This window comes from Diabrotica virgifera, chromosome 1, assembly GCF_917563875.1.
Source record: "Diabrotica virgifera virgifera chromosome 1, PGI_DIABVI_V3a".
Taxonomy (NCBI): Eukaryota; Metazoa; Arthropoda; class Insecta; order Coleoptera; family Chrysomelidae; genus Diabrotica; species Diabrotica virgifera.
In genome coordinates, this window is record NC_065443.1 from 118,079,945 (window position 1) to 118,099,641 (window position 19,697).

At 32.9% G+C, this 19,697-nt stretch overlaps 1 protein-coding gene across 2 annotated transcripts in view; it reads left to right on the forward strand.

Annotated features, from left to right (window-relative positions):
• The window catches only part of LOC114349529 (glutamate receptor ionotropic, kainate 2), a 599,640-nt gene that overhangs the window by 326,695 nt on the left and 253,248 nt on the right, over nt 1-19,697 (forward strand). For both annotated transcript variants that reach the window (XM_050643108.1, XM_050643113.1), the window contains exon 6: nt 16,954-17,095. In XM_050643108.1, coding sequence (XP_050499065.1) covers nt 16,954-17,095 — 142 coding nt within the window. The remainder of the gene's footprint in view (nt 1-16,953; nt 17,096-19,697) is intronic.

Consider the following 19,697-nt stretch of genomic DNA (forward strand, 5'->3'; position numbering starts at 1 on the left):
AGGTTTTATTAACATTCTGTTTTTTATTCATTCGCTTACGTTGGATAATAAAAAAGTTAAGGACTTTAACAACTAGCCATGTTCTTTATCGATACAGGTGTTTCTAAATATAAGTGCGACAAAATTTAAGGGGTAATTTCTGCATGAAAAAATAATGATCGTTTGGCAAAATAATTTTATATTTGCAAGCATTTGCGGACATAGCTTTATCAAGTAAACGATCATTATTTTTTCATGCAGAATTACCCCTTAAAGTTTGTCGCACTTATTTAGAAACACCATGTATTGATAAAGAACATGTTTAGTTGTTAAAGTCCCTAACTTTTTTATTATCCAACATAAGCGAATGAATAACAAACAGAACATTAAGAAAACCTGGGGCTATAGTTGGGTTTTAATTTCAATATTGTATAAAGGCTAGAATATTCCACAGAGTGTTGTGAAAATTGAAAAAAAAAACCAATTTGATTGGTACGCCCAGTATACAATGATAATTTACCTGTCTAGAAATAATATTATTACAGCGATATAGTTAAAGAATAAGGCTATAACATATTAAAGAAATACTTAAATCGGAGAATAGGTTCAGGAGATTTGAGCCATCAAAAATGACACATTTTTTGGGGTGCCCGTTTTTCGTGCCGGTGAGTATATCTATTAAATAATCTAAATTAATTTTAAAAATCTTATTAAAAGCTTAAGGTGATAAAGTAGCGATCAACAGGTAGTCAAAACGCCAAATCAATTTTATAGTTATTGTTATTTCGAAAGTAATAAAACGTGTAAAAATTACAAAAAAATTGAATGTACAATTACAATTGAATGGAATTAAATACACGATAAAATGAATTAAGAGCCATAAAAAGTTTAAAGTAATAAATTCTAGTAATTATATAAAATACAGTAAACTCTCTCTTAAGGGGGTAGGCGCAAAATCTCTGTCCAATGCTATTTAAATACATTTATTTTTTTCGAATCCTGAGAAAACTAATAATATTTTTTTAAACATACACCCAGAATGAAAGATAACATTATTACGGGGGACCAAAAGTCCCTTAGAATAAAAAAAAGTTTTTTTTGAATGAAATATTCGAAATTAAAAATCACACTAACTTTTCTCTTGTTTTTTCATCCCATTATCTTTATTAAAATAAACATATATTAGGTATATAAGTTATTAAAATAAACATTATATAAGTTTTCAGGGACTTTCTGCCCTCGATAATAATGTAAGCTTCCATTCTGCGTTTAAATTTTTCAAAAATACTTATTAGTTTTCTCAGAATTCGAAAAAAATTAATGCATTTAATTAGCACTGGACTAAGATTTTGCGCCTATCCCCAACGAGCACCTCCTCTATACGGACGGTATTTAAAACAAAATTCATTTGCCGATATATTGAGCCTGTACTCTTCCGGACAATCCCTTAAAATGATGTGTACCTAAATGAAAAAAAAAAATACATAGGTATTTTTTCCAAATATTTTAGAATACAAAACTACAATATTTATATTTTATTATTTCAAATTAACACAGAGATGACAACGAGTGATATTTGATAACTTTTTACCTTATCAGCAGTAGGTAATAAAAATCTGGTTCTTATAGTGTGGGATCCGTCATTAAAATATTTTGTGTGTCGGTCATTAAAAGAAATTTGACACCATAACGCGTTGCTCTAATAATACTTTAACCTTGATATTATGTTGTGACTAAAAATGTTAATGGAATGTCTGCTTGATTGAACATATCCAATAAAAATTGTATTTTCTTTTAAAAATGTTTGGGATTGAAGGGAGACTTTGACTATATGATAAAACAATAATTATACAAACAGAACAGTCAAAACAAACATAATTATCCAGATTTTTGCTGTAAACTCGTGGAGAAATACATTAAATTAATAGAGATCGGGAAACATGCACTTAAAAAACCTTAAATTATGCAAAAAACAGTTGAATTGAAATATGCACCAAAATATTATGCTTTTATGCATTTATAAAAAACGCAATAATAATTATTATTGGTGTATTGAAAGTAGGTATTCCAGGTTGTATCTTAGTCGATAGGAAAAATATTCTGATTCGTTTTTTACGATCTTACGGAGATAGTATAGTTCATTAGCGGTTTTTGCTCCAAATTTTAAAGAACGGATTGACGTGAAATTTAGCTTACACATAGGACCCATGTAAAAGAAAAAAAGTGAAAAGAAAACTTTGCCCTGGGGGTTGAGTTTCTCCTCTAATAGGAGGGGAAAATATACGTTCAAAATAAGTTCGGAAATGGATAAACACACTAATTCTAAGCAACTTCTGTTATATAGAATTTTTCACTAAATTAATACTTTTTGAGTTATTGGCTAGTCGATATGTCAATTTTTCAACAAAAAACACTTTTATACGGTTTTTTGCCAATAACTCAAAAAGTAAGTAGGTATGTTATCGGGAAAAACATGAAAAATATAGCTTATAAAGTAACAAAATTGATGTACGTATAACTTTTTAGAATCAGTAGAAGCAAAGTTGTAGCTTTGTAGCTAATGTAAAACAGGAAACAGGTTCATATTCGTCAAATTTAAAAATGAATAATTTCACGTGAAATAACCAAAAAATGATAGCAACTAAAAAATGATACACTTTTCTGAGAAAACTTATTACAACTTTTTAAAGTTTTAAAAAAATCTTTTTTATGTTTTCTAAAAAAGTTTCTAGCGTTAAAATTAAGAAAGATACTTTCAAAATAAAGTAGGTCCTATTTTTCTTAAAAAACACCGAAAATCACCCCTTAATTCGGGCTAAGTAAAGGGCTAATTTTTGAAAAAATTGGGTTTTAAAGTAAAATTGTTTAAATTTTGAAAGAGATGCTTTTTTTTTTCAAAATGACATAAAATTTATTAGTGCTACCAAAAATTACAAAGTGTAAAAAATGTAGGTTTTGCTTTTCTGAATATTTAGGATTATGTTTTTTTCTTTGAGACAAATATTGGTTAAGATATGGCTGTTCAAAATTGGCATACACAGTTGGTTAGTGACTAGTTCAATCCCTTTCAATTACATACCCTTCAAAAATAAGCACTTTGAACCAATGAAGCTTACAGATCATATTTATAAACAATACATACACGAGTAAATCAACTTGTGAAGTGGTGACGATAAATTTTATTTGCTAACTTCCTTAATTTAATGCTAAAAACTTTTTAACCTTTTTTTAAACACTACAAAAAAGTTGTAATGAGTGTTCCCCAAAAAGTGCTTTAGTTTTTGACACTTCACGTTGGAATATTCAATTGGAAATTTGACGTGTATGAACCTATTTGTCATTAGTTACAACTCTTCTTTTACTGGCTCTAGGGATCTCATACATAAGTACACCATTTTTTTATGGGCTGTATTTTTCTTAAGAATGTTTTTTTCGATAAAATACTTACTTTTTGAGTTAATTGCAAAAAAAACCGTTAAAATGTGTTTTTTTTGTTGAAAAAAGAACAAAAAAGAACAATAGTTCCTTAGAATTAGTCAGTTAATCCATTTCCGGACTTATTTTAAACGTATATTTTTTCATCCCTAGACGAGGTGAAAGTCACCCCCATGGCAAAAGAAAACATCGGCACAATATCAATTTTCTTCTTTGATATGTTACCTATGTGTATGCCAAATTTCATGTCAATCTTAAGTGGTTTTTTAAAATTTATGGGTTTTGCAATATTTTACCGTCAGCGAACGGACTAATAGAAGAGGATCCGATATGAGGCCGATCTGCATCGATCTATTTAATGGATAAAAATAATTATTGGATATGTAATTTAGTATGTTAACAATTATAAAAAACAAGGGGTGCATGATCTAATTTTCTTCTGACTATAATCAATTAATAATTAATAAATGACTTTTATCTACCCTATGTCATATTATATATAAATTTTTAGTTTGTGAAAACTGTCATTATAGATAGCAGTGCTTTAAAGTAAGCATGAAGTAACAAAGTATTTTAAATGGAATTTACTTTTTCTCACTGTTTTTGACACACTTTCATATAATCAAATATTCTTTCTTAACTTTCGCGTTTCATGGTGATGATATCTTCTTTTTCTTCAAGTGCCATCTCCGCGAAGGAGGTCGGCAATCATCATAGCTATTCGGACCTTGGAGACGGCTGCTCTGAAAAGTTCGTTTGATGTACATCCGTACCATTCTCTCACGTTGCGCAACCACGATATTCTGCGTCTCCCTATGCTTCTTTTTCCTTGAATCTTTCCCTGCATAATGAGTTGGAGCAAGTTGTATCTCTCTCCACGTGTAATATGTCCGAGATATTCCAATTTTCTGGTTTTAATTGTATTTAAGACTTCCATTTCTTTATTCACCTTTCTCAGAACCTCTTTGTTTGTGACGTGTTCTGTCCATGATATTTTTAGAATTCTTCTATATACCAACATCTCGAATGATTCCAGTTTTTTCATTGATGCCGCATTCAAGGTCCAAGCTTCCATTCCGTAAAACAGAGTCGAGAAAACGTAGCACCTAGCCAACCTTATTCTTAGCTCTAACCTTAGATCTCTTGTGCAGAGCACAAGAGAGGTGATGACATAATGAGCAATAAATTACAAAAAAAAATTGACAGTTTTGTGGTTTGAAAGAAATTAGAATTTTTATATGTCAAAGCTCTAAGAATTGTAGAATAGAAATGAATTCCAGTGACGAAGAGTTACAGTATTTTTATTTGTTTATCGTAGATAAAATATTGTATGAAATTGTGCGTGAAGTACTTTTTGCGAACTTACGCGATGTATAGCACTCGCTCCGTTTCATAAATAACTATTTTCATATATTAAAAAAAATGTTTCGACCCGGGTAGATATTATTCCAGATTTTCAGATTTGGGCACAGAGTTGGATTGTTGGGGCATATATGGAGAGCAGGTAGCGCAACAACTATAAACTCAATTTTACAATGGAGACCCGGAGTTAGAAGGAGACGCGGAGGAACTAGAATAAATGGTTACAGGAATTAAAGGAAGATTTATATAGGGCAGGAATTAGAGACTAGCAGAAAAACAAAAGAGGGTAGAAAGAAATGGAGAAGCATAGTCAATAGTATCGAGTAGCAGATTGGGAAAAATCTGCTCGAAAATGATGGATCTAGATAGCTTTTTAGCGGCTAATCCCCACCTGGAGTGTTTAGCCATTTAATTTTTTATTACATATTATTATTGGTACATCAAAAATTAAAAGGACGGTGCCTGTAATAAAATCTAAAATATTAAAATTTTCTATAAGTTCAAATTTATTTATTAACATTTTTGATATAATTTTCATAAATAAATTACTTACTATTAACACTTTTTTAATTAATTCCAATAAATCCATTTTACAGCAATAATAATATATTAGTATTTTTGTAAAATAAATATCAATCATATTATCATAAATAACACAGGTTTACAAAAAAAAACTAAATTTCGGACAATTTGACGAAACCATATGACAAGGGGGTTTTTGGGGTGGCTAATCACAAATCCGGGGTCTGCTCACCTCTATCGCGTCAGGTAAAGGTCATTTCAAGGTCAAATAAAGATAAATCGACAGTCGCTCTGAAAAAGTATATTAGGGGGTTCTTGGGGTCGCTGAAGACGAATCCGGAGTCCGCTGACCTCTATCTCGTCTAGTTCAGCGTCATTTTAAGGTCAAATCAACATAAATTGACACCATTGCTCTGAAAGTATAGGGAGTTTTGGGGTCGCTGATCATGAAAACTGCGGTCCGTTGAGCTCTACCACGTCATGTAAAGGTCATTTCAAGTTCAAATCAGGAGGAGTTAACAAAATTGATTTGACCTTGAAATGGCCTTTACCTGACGTGGTTGAGCTCAACGGGCCCCAGTTTTGTGATCAGGGACCCCAAAAACACCCTAATATACTTTTCAAAGCGATTGTGTTGATTTATCTTGATTTGACCTCGAAATGACCTTCAGCTAGACGTGATAGAGGTCAGCGGATCCTGGATTCGTTATAAGCGACCCCAAAAACCTCCTAATATACTTTTTCAGAGCGACTGTCGATTTATCTTGATTTGTCCTTGAAATGACCTTTACCTGACGTGATAGAGGTTAGCGAACCCCGGATTCGTAACCAGCGACCCCAAAAACCACCCTAGTCATATGGTTTCGTCAAATAGTCCGAAATGTATTTTTTTGTAAACCTGTATAATCAAAAGAATATCAATCTTTTAATTTAAATAGACAACTTTAAAACACAGACAACTGTATTCGCAGTAAAAGTTCCAAAAGATCACACATTACGCTCAAAATAGGAGGTAAATCTAGCAGACGAGTCGTTGTGACTTCCAAAATATGACAACACCGCTGGAAGTGACAACGCCTCTTGAACTACCCTTTATATGGAAGCCATAACGTATGCTGTACGCTTCGGTATATACGTATATATATACAAAATTTATTTTGGTAAATCCTTTCCCCTCAATAGGTAGACCCATTTTATAAGCCCCCCTTTTACCAAATACACAATTTTTAAAAAATAATTCCTAGTAGAAAAGGTGGAAGTCGGACAGCCTCTTCTGTATACCGGAAGTCACAACTTAACGTGCATCAATATATATATATATATATATATATATATATATATATATATATATACATATATATATATATATATATATATATATATATATATATATATATATATATATATATATATATATATATATATATTCATCGTGGTGGTTCTTGGAATATTCTATTGCGACCTTCTATTATTGTGGTCCTATAGTCATATAGCAGCAAACACAAAACGAAATACGGCGACAAATTCGCATAGCAAAAAAAAATTGGTTAAAAGAAAAATGTGATAAAATAGAAACGCTACAACATAAACATGACAGCTTTAATGTACACAGGAAAATAAAAGAAATAAATAGAAAACCAGAATACAAACAAAATATACTAGTTGATGAAAAGGGAGATATAGTAATGGATACAGAAAACAAATTGATGGTATGGACAAACTATATAGAACAGCTGTTTAACCTTAAGGACAACGAGACACAATAGATAACGAATATTTCGTTGAAGAGACTGGACCAGAAATAACAGAAAGTGAAGTAAAACACACCATTAAAGAACTCAAAACTGGGAAAGCAACTCATAGCGGACTGCAATATACATGTGATTGTCGAATTATTTAATATCATATACAGAACAGGTATATTACTATATTACCTATAGAATGGCTTCTATCAACATTCATGACTATTCCGAAAAAGAGAAACGCCAGACAATGTTGCGAACACCGTACCATCAGTCTAATGTACCACATACTCAAAGTATTTCTAAAGATTATTCATCGTTGAATATACAAAAAGTAGAACAAGACATTGGACAAACTCAGTTCGGATTTAGAAATGCTCAAGGAACCAGAGAAGCATTATTTGCAGTAAATGTGCTATTACAGAGATGTTGAGATGTAAACCAGGACATCTATGTCTGCTTCCTAGATTATAACAAGGCATTCGATACGGTGAAACATAATCCGTTAGATAACAAAGAACATCGACAAACGGGATATAGGAATAATAAATGATTTGTATAATGGACAAGAAACTGTCATAAGAATAAATAATGTAAACACCAGTAAAATAAAAATCAAAAGAGGCGTTAGACAGGGCTGTGTCTTGTCGCCATCACTGTTTAATGCATACTCAGAAGAAATATTCAAACAAGCATTAGAAGATGAAGTAGCAGGCATAAAATAAATCGCCTACCCATATGAGAAATTAGATACGCCGATGACACAATACTAATAGCAGAAACTATTACAGATATACAAAGAATTTTAGCTAAGATTGTTGTAACAAGTGAAGGATTTGGTCTGTTACTAAACATAAAGAAAACGAAATTCATGGTTATATCAAAGAAAAATATTAGAAATATCAATCTACACGTAAATAATAAAACTATAGAACGAGTTCAGAATTAAAATTATTTAGGGACAAACATTAGTGAAACAAACGATTATACCAAAGAAATCCGAATTAGAATAGAAAAGGCTAGAAGTGCATTCACTAATATGAAACAAATATTATGTACTAGAGACCTCAGCCTAAATCTTAGAAAGCGAATACTAAAATGTTATGTATTTTCTATTCTTCTGTATGGTGTGGAGACATTGACTCTCAATAAACAATAGGGAGTTTTTGTGCACACAAATACGTAAACGTAACCCATCTTTTTGACATATACGCTTGCGCATTAATAGTTGAACTCCCGTATCTCGATGCGTATTACCTAAAGTAGCGCTCTGATACGTACGTGAGAACGCATCCCTATCGAGACGAAAGTCACCGAATGCACACGAGGATCTTGCCCGATTGGCGATTACCTACCAATGGCTACCAAATGAACATTTTATCAGCGTACTACCAGTACCCGTTTATAAATATTTAAGGTTATATTGGTTATTGGTTTAGTCTATTTGAGTAAAATTATTCTGTGTTTGTAATTGGAAATTGGAACTTCAAAATAGATTTAAAATTTTATTGTTTTCAAGTTGTCTATTAATAAAGCAAAACAAACAAATCTTGTATTAATTTAAGAAATACAGTGATCACCACAATTATTAACTTGATAAATAAATGAGCTAATTTCTGTAAAGTTTTCAAATAAATATGAACAAACTAAGTATTTACATTATACTGGAATTCTGATGTAGGTACAATAATTTACAACTAAAAAGTAGGTATAAACAAAAATAAAAAAATTTTAACCTAAGGAAAAATAATATTTTTATATTTAAATAGAAGCAATAAAAACCATACAATTTCATCATTCATTTATCTTTTTTTACATTTGTATATTAATTGTATATTGTGTGAACATTGTTTTATTTTTTTAATGTCAACGGAATTTAAAAATTACTTTACGATTTGCTTTACGTTACGTTAAGGCAGTCACAAAAACTACCTATTTTAACGTTCATCCTCTACGACACGTTAGTGGCTTTACGTATACGGAGATGCGTACGTTACGTAGCAACAAAAACTCCCTATTGCCTCAATAGATTGGACGCATTTGAGATGTGGACGTATCGAAGAATGCTGAGAATCTCCTGGACAGACAGAATAACCAATGAGGAAGTACTAAGGAGAATACAGAATAGCAGGGAGATACTGGATTCCATCAAAATAAGAAAACTTCAATTTGGGTCATATAACACGTGGTGACAGATATGAATTCCTAAAATTAATTATGCAGGGAAAGATTCAAGGAAAGCGCAGCATAGGTAGGAGAAAAATGTCCTGGCTGAGAAATCTCAGAGAATGGTTTGGATGCAGCTCAACTGAACTCTTTCGGGCTGTAGTGTCAAAAGTGAGAATAGCAATGATGATTGCCAACCTTCGTCGCGGAGATGGCACGTAAAGAAAAAGAAGTCATATAGACTGTCTCTTTATCTAGCGTGACCCTTGTTAAAAGGTGTAATAACTGCGAGATTGAATCTTCCATATATATATGCGCTGGTTTATTTTCGCCTAATGTAAAGAACCGTACATTTGCCAGGCTGTCACCACACTGGCATAAAATGTGCTCTGTTGTTTCTTACTATAGGTGCCAGAATCTGCATAGGTAATCATCTGCCAACGTCATCAGCTTCAACTACCTATTCAGCTTGTTGTGGCCTGTTAGCAGACCTACTATTGCTTTGACTGTTTTTTCTTTGCTTATTAGGTTTGTAGTAAACTTTGGTGACTGCTCTATAATGACCTTTGTCCTGGTGAATTCCTCCACCATTCCAGAGATTTGTAAGCTACTCATATTCTTGTAGCTGTTCTTGTTACTGCCTATGCAATGCCGCATTGATGAGATTTATTTGGCCATTTCATCCATTTCGTCGGATTTTCATTGCCCTTACAACCCTAATGCTCCGGTAAACAGGCTACCGTTGGCAAGGCAAGGATGCTGTATCTCACCAACACTATTCAAAATATATCTCGAAGCAGCACTCAACAAATGGAAGAAAAAATGTACGAATATGGGCATACCACTAACGGACTCAACTTTGTACACGCTGTGCTTTCGGATGACCAGGTGATCATCGCACAGGACTCTGAAGATCTTAGTTACATGATGCGAAAACTATTAGAAGAGTTTACAGAGTGGGGCCTAGAAGTGAATATGGAAAAAATTGAATACATGAGTATCGGAGGAGACCAACATAGCCTCCGAGTAGAGGAAAATCAAGAAATAAAATTATGTGAAGACTACAAATACCTGGGAGTCAAGATCACTCAAGACGGAAAATTAGATGCAGCTATTAACCTTCGGAGTACGGAGATTATTTGACTTACTTAGATTACGATGATGGGTCAAGCGTGACCCATTCTCATTTTATTTATAAGGATGTTTTAAATAGTCAGTATTATTAAACAATATTTTGAATTCAACAAAAAACAAACAAACATAACAATTATAATCCTAAATTATTGTATTTGAATTTTTTAAGATGGTTCCCCACGGGCATATACTAGTTCGCTCCGGCGGCTAGATTTTAATACCTTACAGAAAACGGGCATAGGTAAATTCGCTCCGGCCATATATTTGAATACGTATACCCGTAAACAGAGACGGCTGCGATTTACGTGTACCTACAAACATATTGAAAATATTCTTCGAAATCCGAAGACCGGGACAGGACTGATCCGGCATCATATATGTTACGTAGAGGAAAAACTGTAATTTGCATGTTCACGAATTATATACGAAAGAATAGATTGAAACAAATAAGGAGAACTTACGATCAATCGGATTTGTAAAAAAATTATTTCATAAAATATTAAGAAATAAGTGAATTTCGGGTCACGCTTGACCCAGTCTTCGTACTCCGAAGGTTAAGGAACGAACTATACAGGGGACGAAAGGCATATCCTTACTAAACAGCGTACTATGGGATAAAAATATTTCTAAGGAGAATAAAAAAAGGATATATAACACTATAATAAAAAGCATCACAACATATGGATGCGAAGTTTGGCCCCTAAAAGACAGAACAGACAAAAAGCTTAGAGCAACAGAAATGGACTTCTGGCGCCGTTCAGCGGGAATATCTAGACGCGACAGAATAACAAACGAGAGAGTCCGAGAAATCATGGGGGGTTACACATACTATTGTTGACGACATCAGGACGAAACAACTCAGCTGGTACGGACACGTAAGGAGAATGCCGGAGAATAGAATACCAAGACAGATCCTCGAATGGCAACCAAGAGGAAGGTGCAGACCAGGAAGACCTAGAAGAAGTTGGAGAGAAGGAGTTGATAGAGAAATTAGGGACAGAGAACTCGAGGACGATCTATGGAATGACAGAGCGAGATGGAGATTGGAAATCGGAAGACGTCGAAGAACGTTGTAAACCGATATTATATATAAACAGGCTACCGTAATCTTGCTTCGGCTGCTACTTTATTTAGGGCACCCACACAATCCCATGCTAGTTTATTTAGCGTATCCTGACGATCTGGCTATAACAACGAGAACGAAGAAAGAAGTTAAAGAGGTAACGACAAAATAAAGATATGGTTTAGAAATAAATGAAGAAAAAACTAAGTACATGGTGATGAAAAATGGCAAAGAAGCAGTAGAGGACCTTGAAATTAATAACAGTGCTAAACAAAAATTTACAAATTTGAGAACAAAGAAAAATTTATTTATCTAGGAGTGAACGTAAACAATAAAAACCTAGAAATCAATGACGGAATTAACAAAGACAGAAGAAGCGCGGGAGTAATGATGAAAATGAAGATATTATCAAGAACAGCAAAAGACAGGCTCTACAGAACTGTCATAAGATCAGTAATGCTTTAAGAGTGCGAGCTAGCCACGCTAAATAAAGCAGAAATACCAAAGCTAGAAGTATGGGAACGAAAAATGTTACACAGAATATACGGAGAAAAGAAAATAGGAGTCATATGGATTAGAAGAACCAATAAAGAGTTAAAGGAACTTTATGATACTCGATCAGTAATAGCTCAAATTAAATCTGAAAGAATAATATGGCTGGGGCATGTAAAAATAATTTCTGAACAAAGAGAATCCAAACAAAAAGGCAGAAGGGCAGATCTAGAAGAAAATGGATAGATGCGGTAGAAGAAGTACTTAAGATAAGATACTGCGAAACTAAAGCACTGAATAGGAGAGTCTGGAGAGGAATTGTCAACTAAGCCTTGGGTCTTCACGGCCTGTAGAGCTGATTTTTATAACCACCATGATCCAGTACTGACGTAATGTAGGATTTGTACAGGAAGATTACTATCCTTCTGTACTGCTAGTAACAAAATGTTACTATTTCTGTTAGTTATAATACCAACTATAATGTTTTTCTGTATCTGTGTATATGTTACCAGCCAAACCTGATTTCAGGACAAATTAGTTTGTCCTAAACGCTATAGGATAAACTAGTTTAGCCTATGCCAAAATAGTTTATCCTGATATTAATACGATCACTGCAGGATAAACTAGTACGGCCTAGGATAAACATTATCGTATACCTACAAAGCCAAAATAAATAGATAAACTGAATATAATGTTCTGTAATGCAAAAATAACCATTTTTATTAAAACGATAATAATTCGTTGTTTAAATTAATGGACAATTAGTAATACAAACAATCATATTATAAAAAATAATCAGTGTTTTTTATATTAACAATAACATAGAATCGCGGAGTATCATTTCCTTCTTGCAAGTGCATTTCAAAGCCTTAGTTTATATCTGCTACATCTAAAAAAATTTGATGACAAATGTCGAATTCTGATCTAGAAAAAAAAATTAAAATGAATTAGATACATTAATACCCCAAAAGTTAGATAAATTATTAAGTAAGGTACACCAAGTTTGTTACCAACTTTGTAAAATCCTTCTCCATTTGTCTGAAGAAAAACTCCGTCGATCTCAGAAACATCAGTAAATGATGTTTCTGAGATCACCTTTTCGTTTGTCAATATCTGAAATAGGTGTAGTCAAATAATCTACAATGTTGGGTGGTGGATGAGACTTGTCAGAAGTTGCTTTCATTTTGTTAGCCTATTTCACTCGATTTTATGCTACATTTTGTAAAGAATATTTGTCACACCGGCCCTGACTAATGACTGGAAAAGGTGCGATGTTTTGACAAACAGCAGGGTGACCCGAATAGGGGTGAAATCAAGTGTTTGGGTGGCCAGTCGATGATGGTATTTCGTGAGATACAGAAATGTGTACCTAAGATTTTAAAATAAATGTATTTAATTATGAATTTGCCTTTAAGCATTTAACAATTTCTTTTATATTTTTGAATGTCATTGTCAAATAAAGAAAGTTTTTTTTTCAACGTTATCATCACTGTCTTCCCCTAGATTAACCTTGCAATAACCATTCTCTATTACCTTCCTTATTCTGGGTTTTATTTTTTCTTACTTAATAATAAATTTATCTAATGGTTTGGGGTATTAAGCTCTCTAATACAGTCTTATTTTTTTTCTAGATTATAATTCGACATTTGTCATCAAACTTTTTTAGAGGTAGCAGATACAAGCTAAGGCTTTAAAATGCAAGTGCAAGAAGGTGATACTCCGCTATTCTTATTATCACCAAAGCACTCCATTGAAAAGTAAATAATAACTTTATAACTGAGGTATAATTATTGATTCTATAAAAAACACTGATTATTTTTTATAATATGATGTTTTGTATTAACAATTGTCCATTAGTTTAAACTGTGATGGTACACGACAACCCTCACGGAATTTTCCTAATTCCTTTGTTATAAAAATAAGGTCATAATACTATAATTATCGTTTTAATAAAAATGATTGTTAGAGTATTTTCTTCAGTTTATCCATTTATTTTGGCTGTGTAGGTATAATATAATGCTTATCCTAGGCCGCACTAGTTTATCCTGCAGTGTCCGTAATAATATCGATAAATTAGTTTGGCCTAGGCTAAACTAATTTATCATATCGCGTTCATGACAAACTAGTTTGGACTAGGCCAAACTAGTTTATCCTATCGCGTTCAGGACAAACTAATTTGGCCTAGGCCAAACTAGTTTATCCTGAAATCGGGTTTGGCCGGTAACATATACATATATTTTAAATGAATATGTTAACGACCCAGAGGCACATTTTTAACAATGACGTCTCCATGGACGGCCTTTCTGTGACAAACTTGAAAATGGAAGTTGCCAAAAGTCGAGAGTTAATTTCGTGGAATTAACTACGGCTTGATTTATATGTGACATTTTCACCCAGACAAGGGTCACTTTTAATCCGAGTGCTAATAAAAGATTAGGGCAACCTCCAAGGGATATCGGGGATTTTTAAACAGATGTTTCGTTTCAGCCAGAACATTTGTTATTTTAACCAAGCTATTAATTAAACAGACGACTACAAATGTACTGAACTAATCAGTAATATAATATATCGTAAGCGAGAACGAGAATTAAACTGTGCTCTCTTCCGTATCTTAGAACTCAAACAAAAGAATTGTAAGGCAAGGTTTAGGGATGGAAAAAACCTATCTTAAGTGTCCTAAAAATGGACACTTAATGAAAAGAAAAAGAATGTAATAACCCCATAAGCAGAGTGGGGGAGACACGTGTGGTTAAAACAGCAAGAGATAAATTACCAATCGTTAGAAGAAGTATCGGCCGACCGTGCAAAAGATGGAGTGATAACCTTCCATAGAAGTATCAATCCACCAATGAACAAGCACAATTATTTATAAAGAGGAAGAAAAAGAAGAAGAAGAAAAAGAAAAAGAAGAAGTAGAAGAAGAACATTTACGCTTCTGCACTATACAATATATCTGGAAACACATATCATATTTATTTTAAATCTAAAGCTTATGTATGTTTCGACTAAACATTATTATATATTTCATGTTGTTAAACGCACTGAAATTTTTTTTCTTATTCTTATTTCAGTATTCATTTCTGAAAGTTAATATTTGTTTCTAGGTAATTGTACTTTTGTACTCGTTCTATTAATTCATGTGTTCTGTATAATCCACAATCTAGTGTTAACCAATCAGAGTTGGTTAAAGTGTTAGCTAAGTCCCATCGTAAAATGAAAAAATACATCACGTCGGCTTGGGAGGTTTAGGCAAGGATTATCTACAAGTATCCCGCCTGAGTAAAATTCCGGATCTCTATGTTAAGACTTTGTGTACCACAAAACAATTTCCTCATAATTGGTTAAATCCACCCCACGAACTGAGTTGACCGTTACAAACACTCGCATCTTTTTACTGTTTTTACTGTTTTCAATACCGCGGCAGAAAACATTATTGTCATGTTAATTAATAATAAATACGTAAAGGTTTTTTTATTTATAAAAAGCCGCATCATCAATTGAAGATTATTAGCGGATGTTGAACAATTATAATACACTAAGCATCAAAATTAACGCACCACTTTAAAAATGGGAAATTTTTGATGTCTCGTATTTCCTAAACTTGTTGTCGGATTTGAGTGATTTTTTATTGTATTATAGCTTTATTCTTCAAGAATATCGATGTAATAATATTATTGCTAAAGAAGTAAGTGTCATTGTATACCGGGTGTAACAATGATAGTGTGTTTTTTCCTCAAAGTTCAGAACACCCTGTGGAATATTCTAGCGTATATAAAATATTGAAATTAAAGCTAAACTGTAGCCTTAGGCTCCCTTAACATTCTGATTTTTAATTAATTTGCTTATGTTGGATAATAAAAAAGTTAGGTACTTTAACAACTAGCAATGTTATTCATCAATACACGGTGTTTCTAAATAAGTGAGGCAAACTTTAAGAAGTAATTCTGCATCAAAAAATAATGACCGCTTGCTTTATAAACATATGTCCGCAAATGCTTTATTTCCGAGATACGGGATGTTGAATTTTTTCTTACAAACTGACGATTTATTTATTGCTCTAAAGCTGGTTGAGATATGCAAATGAAATTTGGTAGGATTTAAGAGGTAGTTATTGCGAATTTTTTTATATACAATTAAGAATTTTATATTCACAATTGGCGTGCATACGGGTATAAATATTTGAGATACATCCCGTATCCCAATGGTAGATATAATCTCAAAATTAATATCAAAGAAAAAAAGTGATATTGTACCGATACGTGCTTTTGCCCAGTAGGTGAATTTCACCCCTTCTCGGGGGTGAAAAAACATACGCTCAAAATAATTCCGAAATGCATAAACCGACTAATTTTAAGCAACTTTTGTTCTATATCATTTTTTCAGTGAGTCAATACTCTTCGAGTTATTTGCAAGTTAAAATTTCCATTTTTCAACAAAAAAAAAAAACAGGTTTTTAGGCGGTTCATGTTATTTCAACTATAACAGAGTTTATCTGTAAGTATACCGTATTTTATTAATTTTTACCATTTTCTCCGGCTAACCCGGATTTTCGATAACCCGGATCGGCCGTGGTCCCGATTAATCCGAGTTAACTTACAGTTCCACTGTACTTAACTTACCTTATCTTAATCTAATGATTTCCAGTATTTTTAAGGATAGATTTGTTTTCGGGCCCCCCTTAGTGAACTTCCCCGTGTTAAGAGCTTGAGTTAAGAGGTTTCTCCCCATGTAATAATCCGACGCGCTCGAGTAACTGCAAAAATCCCCCCTTGGGCCCCCCTACCATTATTTCCCGGGCTATATTAAACATTTTGTTTTCTGAAAAAATGAAAAACCAGATTTTCCGACAAAGGAAAAACCTAACTTATAAATTTCAGGTCTACATAATAATCTTTCACGCGGTTATAGAAAACCTTGCTCTAAATATTTTATTCTGCCCCAAAATGTAATAGTGACCGACCCTTGTACGATAATATTGTCGGCCATAAATCAGGCCATAGTAAAGTCCGCCATCGTGCCGAGTTAACCCCGCAACTCACGTTGATTTACGTTTTGCAGGCCTCTGCTGAAACAAATAAAGAACTCGGCTGAATCCCACATAGTGCTGGATTGCTCGACGCAGAGGATTTACGACGTCCTGAAGCAGGCGCAACAGATAGGGATGATGAGCGACTATCACAGCTATCTTATCACGTCCCTGGTGAGTATTCCATCGCTTCTCTAGCCTACGCTTAATGATCACGTGACGAAGTTTATGGCAACTTTGGGACGGGGCTTGCTGCACAGCTGTCCGATATCGAATGTGTTCGTTTTTAATGCGACATGCCTTGCGAAATAGCTATTTTCCGAAAGTTGAACTTCGAACGTGACTATTCCATAATGCTTTGATTAAAGAGTAGGGATGAATCACACTATAGTCCAGGGCGCATCTGTTTTAAGATGGACGTTGAGAGGTGATAGTCCTTGGACCCACATATAAAATTATTATTTATGACCACACCGTCGAAACTTTTTGTACTTGTTATTTGGGTGGAGTGGGACAAATTTGGAGCTTGGCGCATTATGGTAGTGGAGCGTTTGTCTGTCAAGCTGTCACGAAGTTGTCAATTTTATGCAAGAAAAAAATTGATCACCACATTGGTCATTTTATTTTAATTAATGTTTTTTTCATATAAACAGCGAAAACGATTTTGCCGGAGAAAAATATTGGGCCATATGACGTGTCGGACACGCTAAATATGTCAAATTTATGAAAATAATAAAATTATTACCACATAGCTAATTCTAACAGAATCTACCATAAAACTTTTTACAATAATGTGGTAACCTTGTCGGACAATTTTCACGGGCATATGCGCAGTCGAATGCGCCGAAGATGTCAATTTTCTGGATTTTTTTATTCAGTACCAGAGATGTCATTTTTATTTTGTACTGTTTTTTTTACATGTGTAATGCATATTGGATCACTTGTCGGACAAAAATAATGGGTCCAACATTTTCAAAAAATTTTCTAAAATTTTCCCTTTTGTCGTAAATTTTTTTTGAAAATTCGAGAAAAGAAACTACAGAACGATGTTTGTCATTGTTCAAAGAGTATGTACACAAATTTTCAGATTAAAATTTTTCCAAAATTTTCCCTCTTGTCGGAAAATTTTTTGGAAAATTTTGGGTACAACTCTACGTCACGTAATTCACGTACGTCACTTTTAAATGTTGTTCTTAATGTGTGTACCAATTTCAACTAAGTTGATTCAAAAGTAACCGAGAAAAATTGTTTTAAAAAAAAATTTCGCAATGCCTCCTCTTAAGGGTGTCGATAACCTAAAAGAATTAAGTTTTCTGTTCATTTCCCCAAAATTTTTGTCAGACAATAACAATTTTTGTTTAAGAATATAATTACTTGTAACCTACTACTTTTGTCGGAAAAATGGTTGTGGAGATAATGGATTCACGAACCCAGCATAGTTTAAAAGTATAGTTTACTAATAAAAATTAAATTTTTTGTCCGATTGTCGATTTGCCCCAATATTTTTGTCAGACACTTAGATTTTTTTATTTAGAACATAATTACTTCTAACCTCCTATTTTTGTCAGAAAAATGGTTGTAATTAAAAAAATTCCAGGAAATTGACATATTCGGCGCATCCGACTGCGCATAATCCCCGTGAAAATTGTTCGACAAGGTTACCACATTATTGTAAAAATGTTTTATGGTAGATTCTGTTAAAATTAGCCATGTGGTAATAAATAATATTAAATAAATAAGTATAAATAAGTATAAATAAGTAATAAATTTATTATTTTCATAAATTTGACATATTTAGAGTGTCCGATGCGTCATATGGCCCAATAATTTTGTCCGACAAAATTGTTTTCGCTGTTTATATGATAAAAACCCTTGACTAAAATAAAATGACACATGTGGTTATAAATTTTTTTCTTGCATAAAATTGACAACTTCGTGACAGCTTGACAGACAAACGCCCCACTACCATAATGCGCCAAGCTCCAAATTTGTCCGACTCCACCCAATTAACAAGTACCAAAAGTTTCGACGGTGTGGTCATAAATAATAATTTTATATGTTGGCCCAAGGACTGCGACTCGTATTTTTTTGCTGAAATTGCTTGGAAACAACTATAATATTAATTGAACTATCCTTCCACTCAAAAAGGTCCGGAACATTGTTTAAATAATCAAAATGTCAAAAAATTAAGGAAAAATTCGATAATTTTCTTCGTTTTTAAATAATTACAACTTTAAAAGTATTCACTTCCGAGAAAAGTTGCACAAAAATAAAAGTTGTGTGATTAAATTTGCTACAATATAGGATTGGTTAAAAAATTTAAAAATTGTCATCCTTATTGCAAAATAGCAATAATTGCGAAAAAAACTATAAAAAAAACAGGTATTCGCATTTTACGTTTTTCAACCATTTTTGCTAGAATTGGGACCTTCATATTTTACCCAGAAAAACTTTATGACATAATTAAACAATATTGTAAATTTAATTAAGATCGGTTTAGTACAGTATGTCCCTGTAAGTTGTATCCATATGGAAAACTTTTTTATTATTAATTTTACGAAAAAAAGTTATTCTTCATAAAAAGCTCTGCTTGGGCCAAAACCTAAAATTTAACCATCAAATATCAAATTTTTTGAATATTATACGAGGTATGTCAAAAAGTTTGAATTTCACTCAAGAGTAAAGTAGCTTTATTTTTTACAATATTGAAAATTGCTATTATGAAAAGTTGTTTGGAATTAAAAACTGTATTCTAGTATGCAATTACATCCTTCTA